At 40.5% G+C, this 11,381-nt stretch overlaps 1 protein-coding gene and 1 long non-coding RNA gene across 2 annotated transcripts in view; one reads left to right on the plus strand and one right to left on the minus strand.

The window, feature by feature from the left end:
• Positions 1–3,335: 3,335 nt before the first annotated feature.
• LOC135108086 (uncharacterized) overlaps positions 3,336–11,381 on the minus strand; it is a 15,169-nt gene continuing 7,123 nt past the window's right edge. The window contains exon 2 of the long non-coding RNA XR_010272142.1: positions 3,336–5,965. This is a non-coding gene — a long non-coding RNA (uncharacterized LOC135108086). The remainder of the gene's footprint in view (positions 5,966–11,381) is intronic.
• On the plus strand, positions 7,843–10,284 carry LOC135107811 (cuticle protein 19.8-like). Its single transcript, XM_064018105.1, has 3 exons — positions 7,843–8,403; positions 8,956–9,096; positions 9,442–10,284. The coding sequence occupies exons 1-3, from the start codon at positions 8,398–8,400 to the stop codon at positions 9,712–9,714; spliced, it is 420 nt and encodes a 139-aa protein (XP_063874175.1). The 5' UTR covers positions 7,843–8,397; the 3' UTR covers positions 9,715–10,284.

The following is an 11,381-nucleotide window of genomic DNA, read 5'->3' on the forward strand; positions in this document are numbered from 1 at the left end:
TGAGTTTCGTGCTTGTAGGTAACACAGACATGATATCCAGATTAACCAAAGACTGCAATAGGATTTTGACAGCAAATCATATATGCAAATTAAATCATACAATGTTTTCAACTTAGAAAGCTGTCGTTGGGGTGGACATTTTTTTTCTTTTTTTTTTTTTTATGTAGGAAGGACACTGGCCAAGGACAACAAAAATGCAATAAAAAAAAATACCCACTGAAATGCCAGTCCCATAAAAGGGTCAAAGCAGTGGTCAAAAATTGATGGATAAGTGTCTTGAAACCTCCCTCTTGAAGGAATTCAAGTTATAGGAAGGTGGAAATACAGAAGCAGGCAGGGAGTTCCAGAGTTTACCAGAGAAAGGGATGAATGATTGAGAATACTGGTTAACTCTTGTGTTAGAGAGGTGGACAGAATAGGGGTGAGAGAAAGAAGAAAGTCTTGTGCAGCGAGGCCGCGGAAGGAGGGGAGGCATGCAGTTAGCAAGATCAGAGGAGCAGTTAGCATGAAAATAGCGGTAGAAGACAGCTAGATATGCAACATTGCGGCGGTGAGAGAGAGGCTGAAGACAGTCAGTTAGAGGAGAGGAGTTGATGAGACGAAAAGCTTTTGATTCCGCCCTGTCTAGAAGAGCAGTATGAGTGGAACCGCCCCAGACATGTAAGCATACTCCATACATGGACGGATAAGGCCCTTGTACAGAGTTAGCAACTGGGGGGGGTGAGAAAAACTGGCGGAGACGTCTCAGAACACTTAACTTCATAGAAGCTGTTTTAGCTAGAGATGAGATGTGAAGTTTCCAGTTCAGATTATAAGTAAAGGACAGACCGAGGATGTTCAGTGTAGAAGAGGGGGACAGCTGAGTGTCATTGAAGAAGAGGGGATAGTTGTCTGGAAGGTTGTGTCGAGTTGATAGATGGAGGAATTGAGTTTTTGAGGCATTGAACAATACTAAGTTTACTCTGCCCCAATCAGAAATTTTAGAAAGATCAGAAGTCAGGCGTTCTGTGATTTCCCTGCGTCATATGTTTACCTCCTGAAGGGTTGGACGTCTATGAAAAGACGTGGAAAAGTGCAGGGTGGTATCATCAGCGTAGGAGTGGATAGGACAAGAAGTTTGGTTTAGAAGATCATTAATGAATAATAAGAAGAGAGTGGGTGACAGGACAGAACCCTGAGGAACACCACTGTTAATAGATTTAGGAGAAGAACAGTGACCGTTTACCACAGCAGCAATAGAACAGTCAGAAAGGAAACTTGAGATGAAGTTACAGAGAGAAGGATAGAAACCGTAGGAGGATAGTTTGGAAATCAAAGCTTTGTGCCAGACTCTATCAAAAGCTTTTGATATGTCCAAGGCAACAGCAAAAGTTTCACCAAAATCTCTAAAAGAGGATGACCAAGACTCAGTAAGGAAAGGCAGAAGATCACCAGTAGAGCGGTCTTGACGGAACCCATACTGGCGATCAGATAGAAGGTTGTGAAGTGATAGATGTTTAAGAATCTTCCTGTAGGGGATAGATTCAAAAACTTTAGATAGGCAGGAAATTAAAGCAATAGGACGGTAGTTTGAGGGATTAGAACGGTCACCCTTTTAGGAACAGGTTGAATGTAGGCAAACTTCCAGCAAGAAGGAAAGGTAGATGTTGACAGACAGAGCTGAAAGAGTTTGACTAGGCAAGGTGCAAGCACGGAGGCACAGTTTCGGAGAACAATAGGAGGGACCCCATCAGGTCCATAAGCCTTCCGAGGGTTTAGACCAGCGAGGGCATGGAAAACATCATTGCGAAGAATTTTAATAGGTGGCATGAAGTAGTCAGAGGGTGGAGAAGAGGGAGGAACAAGCCCAGCATCGTCCAAGGTAGAGTTTTTAGCAAAGGTTTGAGCAAAGAGTTCAGCTTTAGAAATAGATGTGATAGCAGTGGTGCCATCTGGTTGAAGTAGAGGAGGGAAAGAAGAAGAAGCAAAGTTATTGGAGATATTTTTGGCTAGATGCCAGAAATCACGAGGGGAGTTAGATCTTGAAAGGTTTTGACATTTTCTGTTAATGAAGGAGTTTTTGGCTAGTTGGAGAACAGACTTGGCATGGTTCCGGGCAGAAATATAAAGTGCATGAGATTCTGGTGGGCCACCTCTCTATCATGTATAGCACGAGAACAAGCTGTGTTAAACCAAGGTTTAGAAGGTTTAGGACGAGAAAAAAGAGTGAGGAATGTATGCCTCCATGCCAGACACTATCACCTCTGTTATGCACTCAGCACACAAAGACGGGTCTCTGACACGGAAGCAGTAGTCATTCCAAGGAAAATCAGCAAAATACCTCCTCAGGTCCCCCCAACTAGCAGAGGCAAAACGCCAGAGGCACATTCGCTTAGGGGGATCCTGAGGAGGGATTGGAGTGATAAGACAAGATAAAGATATGAGATTGTGATCGGAGGAGCCCAACGGAGAAGAAAGGGTGACAGCATAAGCAGAAGGATTAGAGGTCAGGAAAAGGTCAAGAATGTTGGGCGTATCTCCAAGACGGTCAGGAATACGAGTAGGGTGTTGCACCAATTGCTCTAGGTCATGGAGGATAGCAAAGTTGTAGGCTAGTTCACCAGGATGGTCAGTGAAGGGAGAGGAAAGCCAAAGCTGGTGGTGAACATTGAAGTCTCCAAGAATGGAGATCTCTGCATAAGGGAAGAGGGTCAGAATGTGCTCCACTTTGGAAGTTAAGTAGTCAAAGTGGACGAGTGGACGAGATCATGTCCACATATACATATGCATGTACATGTACGAGTATGTACTGTACACACGCCCACACTTAAATCAAGAGAGAGAGAGAGAGAGAGAGAGAGAGAGAGAGAGAGAGAGAGAGAGAGAGAGAGAGAGAGAGAGAGAGAGAGAGAGAGAGAGAGAGAGAGAGAGAGAGAGAGAGAGAGAGAGAAACCCCTGCTCATCTATTTCTCCTTCCTTCTCCTACTCCATTCCTTATATTCTCCTCCTCCTCCTCCTCCTTCTCTCCCTCCATTCCTCATTCCCTCCTCCTCCTTCTACTACTACTACTACTACTACTACAATAGTCTACACACCTTATTCTGGAGAACACCTGGAAAATATTGACGAAATATTGACTTGTCATATACTTTAATATGTATCTGGAATATAAAAACATTTCCAGCTTGACTAATAATAAAGAAAATTTCAATACACAATCTGTAATTTTTACAAACGGGGCCATAAAAACTTATAATATTAAAAAGGAAAACACAGCTAGACTAGATTATGTTACATAATCTGAATAAAAAAAAATCTTTAATTTTCAAATAAATAAGGAAAAAACAAATTTCTCGTCATATAAAGATTTTTATTATTTTTCTTCATTTTTAAATCTAGCAACAGACTTTTTAATTTGAGAATGTGAAGTTAGACTCGATTTTATTGGATAGTATTACTTGGGATACATTTCTTATGTTTCTAAGTCTTAAATCAAACACCGAAACAATCCTAGGTGTGGTAATAAAAAAATAACGAAAATTTATAAAATGACGAAAGTGTTATTTTAACCGGAAACCAAAAAAAAGTTAGACAAGAATTTATCAAATACTATAACCTGTTATACTTTTCTATTAATAGATTAAATATCAAAACAATGCAAACTTCACTAATAAAAAATAAATAAATAAAATTATATAGAGCCGAAGTAGTTTTCTTTTTGCACCTCTCCCTAATATCTCCTCTCTCCTCCCCCTCACACTCCACCTAAACAGCGAGCCTTTAGTTATCTTAGCCGCAGCATGACGGAGCAGGGGTAGGAGGGCTTAGCGAGGCTCGGCGGAGCTGGGCAGGTCGGGTCGCCAAAGATACCGTACTGTGGTGTGGTGCTTGGTGGTGGTTTGGTGTGCAGGTATGTAGTGGTGGTGGTGTTATGATATGATGTGGTATGGCATGGTGTGGTAGTGTGGTGCTAACACTACACTCTCACAAGCTTAACTGCCCTGTGTGTGTGTGTGTGTGTGTGTGTGTGTGCAAGCCAATCTGCGTGTACAAATCAGAACTTCATCAACGTGTTCGTTTATCTGTTTATTTGCTTGTGGTTTTCTGTCTGTGTGTGTGTGTGTGTGTGTGTGTGTGTGTGTGTTACCTCAGTTGTTTCTGTGTATGTATATATAAGTATGTATGTATGCATGTACAGTATGTATGTACATAATGTATGTGCCCTTAGATTAGTGTATGTACTGTACATATACATGTTCATACAGATGGAAATGAAATAAACTGTGTATCAGGTGAAAGATGGCCTGAAGGTTTATTTATTTATTTTTATTTTATTTTATTTTTTTTTTTTTGTATACTATCGCTTAACCCCCCCACCCCGCTCTCTCTCTCTCTCTCTCTCTCTCTCTCTCTCTCTCTCTCTCTCTCTCTCTCTCTCTCTCTCTCTCTCTCTCTCTCTCTCTCTCATGCAATATTAGACTGAAAAGCACTTATTTAAAATTATGTGTGATACCATGTCACTGTACACTTAAAAGGCATCTATAGATTTTTTTTTTTTTTTACTGTTTGTGCCTTGTCATTCAATAAACAATGAAAAACAACATTTTTGCTACCATTTCTCCTGGAAACGTCTGATGTGTTTCTCTCGATATTGTGGTTATTTGGCATATCTGTCATTGATAATGGGTCTACATAGCACATTTAGGAAACTATAATGTACTTTTCATAACTCAGACCATCAATTATTTTCTATTTTTTCGTCTAGTATGCAAAAAACAAGTGATAAATTCCTATAGCTCAACACGGAAGATTGGCATGTTTTGGATTCTATCTGCTGATCGTAAGCTCCGCCCACAGACTCGATAAGCTCCGCCCACTGAATTCATTTGTCTTGATGGAAGCAAAGCGTGAGACTGTCTCCTTGGTTTGCACAGAATCTTCAGAGAGCATGTATTTTCCTACACCCCAAACTCTACTTATTTATCTTATCACTGTAAACGTGCGTATCAAATAACTCTTTCGTTCATAGCAGCTGGCAGTATTAACTACAACAGCTACCACACATCCACAGTCACCACATCACTCTATCGACCGCTACCACCACCATCACCACCATTATCTCATCACCAACTACAATCATCTCACCACTTGAGAAAATAAATACGAAAAAATTAAAATGGTAAAGAAGATACACTCTTCAAAATAAGAAAAAAAAACGAATGAAAAGAGGGAGAAAATCTTATTCAGCAAATAAATACAATTGATTTCGAACCATGGGAGCATTAAGAGTTAATTTTGTAAAAATAAAACAAGTTATACTTGAGAAAAAAAAATCAACGGAACGAAAGCAAATTAATAAATTAAAGGAGAAAGGATGGACAAAAACAGAGAGAGAGAGAGAGAGAGAGAGAGAGAGAGAGAGAGAGAGAGAGAGAGAGAGAGAGAGAGAGAGAGAGAGAGAGAGAGAGAATGTAAAGGAAAGGAAGAAAGAAAAACACAAAGAAAGAAAAAAAAAAAACAAAGGACACAGAGATTGGAATGAAACAAACCCAAATAGAGAAAAGACAGAAAGCTCATCTTGCTCTATGCATACAGTACACCACAACTACCACCACCACCATCACCACCAACAACAACAACTTACAAGTACTAAACTAACTGAAGTATTCCTTTCTCGTACTTGGCAAACATCTTTATTCTATACTAGACATATTACAATTACTTTACCCTCTGCAGACACAGTATACTTATATCAATAGATGCGTGAATCCATGTACAGTCCATCTTTGCTACCTGTTGTTCTTCCTACGCCGCCCTTCGCCGTGGTCAACAAAGGGAGTCACTGTCATCCCACGAAACACGTTCATCTGGGTTCCCTTCTCGCCCTCCTTCACCCTCTTCCTTACCCTTATAGCAGTGGGCGGCCAGGACTGTGCCTCATGTTGTCTCAGCGGGATGCCAGGGAGCCAGGGACGCCACGCCAAGCCTAGGGAGTAGAAAGTATTAGTTTATGAAGAGAGAAAGCCTTCCTCAGCAGTAGCAATAGGAGCAGTAGTGATAACTAGTGTCTTATATATATATATATATTTTTTTTTTTATCTACTACCATTGTTCTTACTCCTTCAGGTTTACAATTATGTGAAGTCTTCATTCGTAATCATAAGTTGCTTAATTTTCTTTCTGATTCCTTTGACATATAAATAGATGCATAACTTTCGGGCCTCTCTCAGGCGCGTGTGCTGGCTAAGTATACTGGGCACGCTCTTATGCAGCAGCCTCGTCTATATCTAGTCCTCAGCCAGTTCCTTCTTGGAAATATGCTCTCGAGACCTGCAAATATAAAGCCTAATAAGAGGTACTAAAGTCTGCTTGCGCCTCGATGGGCAGTGAGCTGGGTGATGGTGACTGCCGCGCCTGCCCGTGTATTCTTTATGCAACCCGGAGTGATACGCAGAGATGAATGTGTGTGTGTGTGTGTGTGTGTGTGTGTGTGTGTGTGTGTGTGCGCGCGCGCGCGCGTGTGTGTGTGTGTGTACAAAGCAAAAGCAATAAGCTAATTTCCTGCCTCGCTTGTGGATGGGCTGGTATTCGCTTGGCGGCTCTTTAATGATGAATGCGTCAGGCTGGGTGTATCATGACGCCACCTCTCAAAGAAAACGTGTTGTTCTCACGTAAATTCAAACACAGGAAGTTCCTAAGCTTGCTTGTAACGCTACCTTAAATATTACTCTACTATTCCCTTCCAGTGTTTTACCAGTTACCTGAATGCTCTGCCCACCCACATTCTTTCTGTGACATTATTTATTTAACTCACAGCAACTGAGTAACTGGTAATCCAATATAAGAGAATGAAGTTCCTCGGATTCTGTGGTGTCTTACTTTCACTAAAATGCCTTTATTATTGTTATGAAAGAAAATAATACAAAAATATTTTTAAACGCATATCTGTGAAATCTTCGACTTTTTTCTCAGTTATATCTTTATGAAAGAAAATTGTATGCATGCTTTGAATATTATTTCCGTTTTCCTTTTTATCTTAACGTGAAACATTCGCACAACTTAAGGATTTTTTTTTTTACACTTTAAGCAATAATAGTTGAGAGTAAGAATGTTGTTACCTCGCAGTGTGATCCTCATTTGACACTGTGGGGTAGTATGGTGAACTATACTGGATAATTTCAGCGTACGGGGAGAAAACAATACTCGCACGCTCCGCCGCCACACTAGCGTAGAGGGTCAATGAATGAAGGGAAACACATCATCATTATCTAAGTATCCAGAAACCACACAAAACAAGAATCGTAACATAAAAAGTACGACGGAGGAAAAAAATGTTGATCGTAATGGAGCGTTAATGAATGAAGGGAAAGCACGTCATGAGTACCTAATTTTCCGGAAAGCACGAAAAAAAAAAAAAAAAAGGTACAACAAAAAAAAAAGTGGAAATTTTCTGATCGTACAATACCTCAGTTTTGAACGAAGCATAGTTTGTTATTTAGCAATATAAAATCAAAATCATATACAGAAAAGTAAAAGCAGAGTGAATAAAAGCAACAAAGGGAAACCTCACGTAAAATGCAAGCAAGAAAAAAGAAAACTATGAAAAACCTAAGCGGGAGGAGAGAAAAAAAAAAGCGTCTGCAATTTTTTCCCTTCCTTACTTACGAGAGATTGCACTCACGTCCGTACTCAACCACGCGTGTAAGAAGTTACTATTTTCGTAGTCTATCCCTGAACGCTGACTCGGGGAAGCAGCGGCCATGACGTAAACACCGTAACGACACCTGACCACACCTTAACTTAGCCAGTCCACGGCTGCTTGATCCCTTCTTGCTCCAATATCCTCACTGCTAAACATCCCCTAAGCTCAATGCCGCCTAACCTTTACAATATCTCCTAATCACCGCCAATAACTCTCATACCAAAACCACCACTGTCTGATCCCTCTTATCCCCAAAACTTAACCTCCAACCGTCACCCATCCAAACCATCGTTGCCTAGCCCTTCCTATATCCTCTACTCACTGCTAACCTCCTCCATACAAATACAACGCTGCTCAACACTGCCTTCCCACTGCCAGCTAGCCTCTCCACCCTTCAACCGACCCCGTCCAAAAAGAACATAGCGCCCTGATCTTACGCCGCAAACCATCGCCCCACCACTCTCTCCCTGGTTCTTTCTCTCTCTTTCTGCCTCCTTCTCTTTTTTCTATCTCCTGTGCGTTTTTCAGTGGCACCTTCCCCCCTTCAGTGCATATAAAATGGCGGGGACTTACAGCCTTGCCATCAGAGTGTTTCACTAAGGCAAGGAAGCAACACACACTCGTTGTTAGTCCTTCCCTCTAGAGTACTAACAAGCGATCTAAGTTTTGATATTTAACCGCCAAGGACAAAGCTGTGAAATCGAAGCTACGGCGCAATGAAGGTGAGGTTCACGTTTATATGTATGTTTCTGTCAGCTGATCAATACTCAAGACACCATATCTAAACGGAGGCTGTGATAAGGTTCTACCGAGCAACGGCTGAGTGCTCTACAAGACGACACCTGAGATATACGACCATATTCTGAAACATTCTTATGCTGCACCCCGATTACTTTAGAAAGGTCTAGTTTTAGTTACACGGGTCTTAAGGATGCTTTTACAGTTCTAATGACAGATTAAGATTTCTACATTATGAACAGGAGAAACGCTCTTGAGCCGGCTAATCACCTATAAGTCCTTTGAAAATAATCGTGGTGAGAGAACAACGCGTTTCAGAACATGAGCAACATTGAGACTACCTAAAACAATCTTAAATAATAGGGTTTTATGCGGTAGTAATATTGAGAAAAATAATCATCAGCTTGTAGTATTTCTGTGATAGTTTCTGAGAAGACTATCACGGAAACACAATGTAAACGTGACAACCTTTTATGAATACCAGAACACCGTCAAGATCTAAAGTAAATGAGCTTCACCCTCTCTTCCATCCTCAGGTCTCATTCACACTTCTCCTCGCTTGCGTCCATGCAGCTCCCGCCCCACAGTCCGTCATCGCTCCCGACCTCTCCCTTTTCGCCCAAGCAGATCCCATTCAGAACCTCCCTCAGACGGCACCCATCGAGACACAGGTTTGGGTGAGTGGTGCCAAGAAGTGATCGTGAAAGCTTAGTGGCTCTTGATAGGCCTTATGTAATTTAAGCACTTGTTTTGTCGCAACTAGTATTCTGTTAAGTCAGTTAGTCAGTCAGTCTGTCTATCTGTCTTTCTCTGACTCAGTTATTCAGTGACTCGCAGGGATTATTGTTCTTTGAAAATATGAGTGGAAGACAAAATATTCACTTGATAACCTAAATCTCTCTCTTTCTTTCTTTCCCTGCAGCCAGATATGAGTGAAAAGTAGAAATATTGACTAGATAATACGACCCTCTATCTGTCTTTCGTTCACTTGATAACCAGATCCCCTCTGTGTCTACCCGCAGCCAGTCCTCCCCTACAGCTACTCCTACACAGTGAGCGACCCGGACACTGGGAACTATCAGAACAAGGCGGAGATTATGAATGAGTTAGGCGAGGTGTTCGGCTCCTACTCGGTGCTCATGCCCGACAATATCATCTACACCACCTTCTACAACGTCACGGGAAACAGCGGCTTCGTGGCGAGGGTGGAGAAGTCCCTGGCTCAGCCTGCTCCTCCTGCTGCTCCTACTCCTGCCTCCATTCCTACCGCCGATCTACCAGGTCTCATTATCTAGTTCTATAGTTAGTGGGTTAGATATGTTTGCTTTTCTCTTCTTTCTCTTGTCTTCTCTTCTTCTGGAGGACGTGTTTTCTTTGGCTCCTAATTTTCTTCCCTTTACTGTAATTTCAAGTAAAGTTTTCATGTTTTCTTTAGTGTATCCTGATTCTTCTGCCTCAGTGGTTTTCTTTAATTCGTATCGAGTGTCTTTCGACTTCTATTTTGCCTGCCCTTTACTGCAAAATTCTCGTGTTTTCTTTAGTGTCTCTTGATATTTTCGCCTCAGCTGTTTTCTTTAATTCGTATCAAGTTGTTTACATTGTTATTTCGTTATATTTTCACCAATTTTCATTAGTTTTGATGATATTTACTAAAGAAATTAATAATATTTTGTATTTTCTGTTATCTCGTTGTTAATTGTTAGTGCTACGTTTGTCAGTCGTTATATTTTTACACGCTTAGTATTTTCCGCCTCATAGTTTTGTTACCTTTATTCAGTTATCGATGAAATGATGTTATGTTAGATTTTCTATTGAAGATTTTTATGTTTTGTATTGTTGATCATAACAATAAACAACAAAGTCAGTAGCGTGCTTTCATCAATCCCTTTTTAGAGAGAGAGAGAGAGAGAGAGAGAGAGAGAGAGAGAGAGAGAGAGAGAGGTGTGTGTGTGTGTGTGTGTGTGTGTGTGTGTTAAACTACATACATGATAAAATTCTAAACAACTAAACGTCGCGATACATAATTTTCTGTGTTTCTTTAAATAATTCCATTTTTACATTACAGTGACACACACACACACACACACACACACACACACACACACGGTGAAAGGAATGATAAGATTTTTTTTTTTTTCACTCAGCACTCAAACCAACACTCTTCTTTCAAAGATACAACCGTAAACAAAATGCGATGCTACTTTGGCTTGTTATCTACCTCTCATGAATCTACTTTGGTATACAATCTACACTTTATATTGTGATCTACAACAAGAAAAGTTGTACCTATCTTGGTTTCGAGAGAAAGTGTCTGTTCAAGTGTTAAAGTTTAAAGGAGAGACCGTGAGACACTTCACTCAATTATTTAGAGAGAAGTCGCTGAAGGCTCAATAGTCCATTCCGACGACTGGCCAGCCTACTCTAATTTAAACCAACTCACATTTCGTCATTTTTCCGTAAATCATCGGCAATATTACGTCGATCCTAACATCGAAGGACATACACAAAGGACTGAAAGATCCTGGCTTGATGCGAAGATTCGTATGTTGAAAAAAAAATGTGAGGCATCAATCAAAGAGCATTTCAATCGCACCTCGACTACTTCTGTTGGCGGATGATGAGAAAAGACGCTCTTGACCTTTAGAATTTTAGCCGATGTACTGTACGTGCTGTTCATCGCTAGAATACGAATAAAAGAATTTTTTTAATATTTTAATTACATTTTCTGTTATACATAATTCCAAAATAAAATTTGTACGGTGTAGATACTTTTCCTTGTAGATAACAAACCAAAGTACGGTGTAGATATTATTTCCTTGTAGATAACAAGACAAAGTAGCACCCAAAATGCCACGTTATCTTGGCCACTGAACTCGCCGTGCAATATTCTTGACACAATTTCCTATTTAACTTAGTTTTCCTATTATAATATATTTTCTTTTTTACATTTATATTACAATAT

This window comes from Scylla paramamosain, chromosome 16, assembly GCF_035594125.1.
Source record: "Scylla paramamosain isolate STU-SP2022 chromosome 16, ASM3559412v1, whole genome shotgun sequence".
NCBI lineage: Eukaryota > Metazoa > Arthropoda > Malacostraca > Decapoda > Portunidae > Scylla > Scylla paramamosain.

Bases quoted from the DNA above. Each gene is read 5' to 3' on its own strand.
- LOC135107811 (XM_064018105.1), top strand. The intron at 9,097-9,441 runs GTGAGTGGTGCC...GTCTACCCGCAG, and splicing joins CCATCGAGACACAGGTTTGG to CCAGTCCTCCCCTACAGCTA.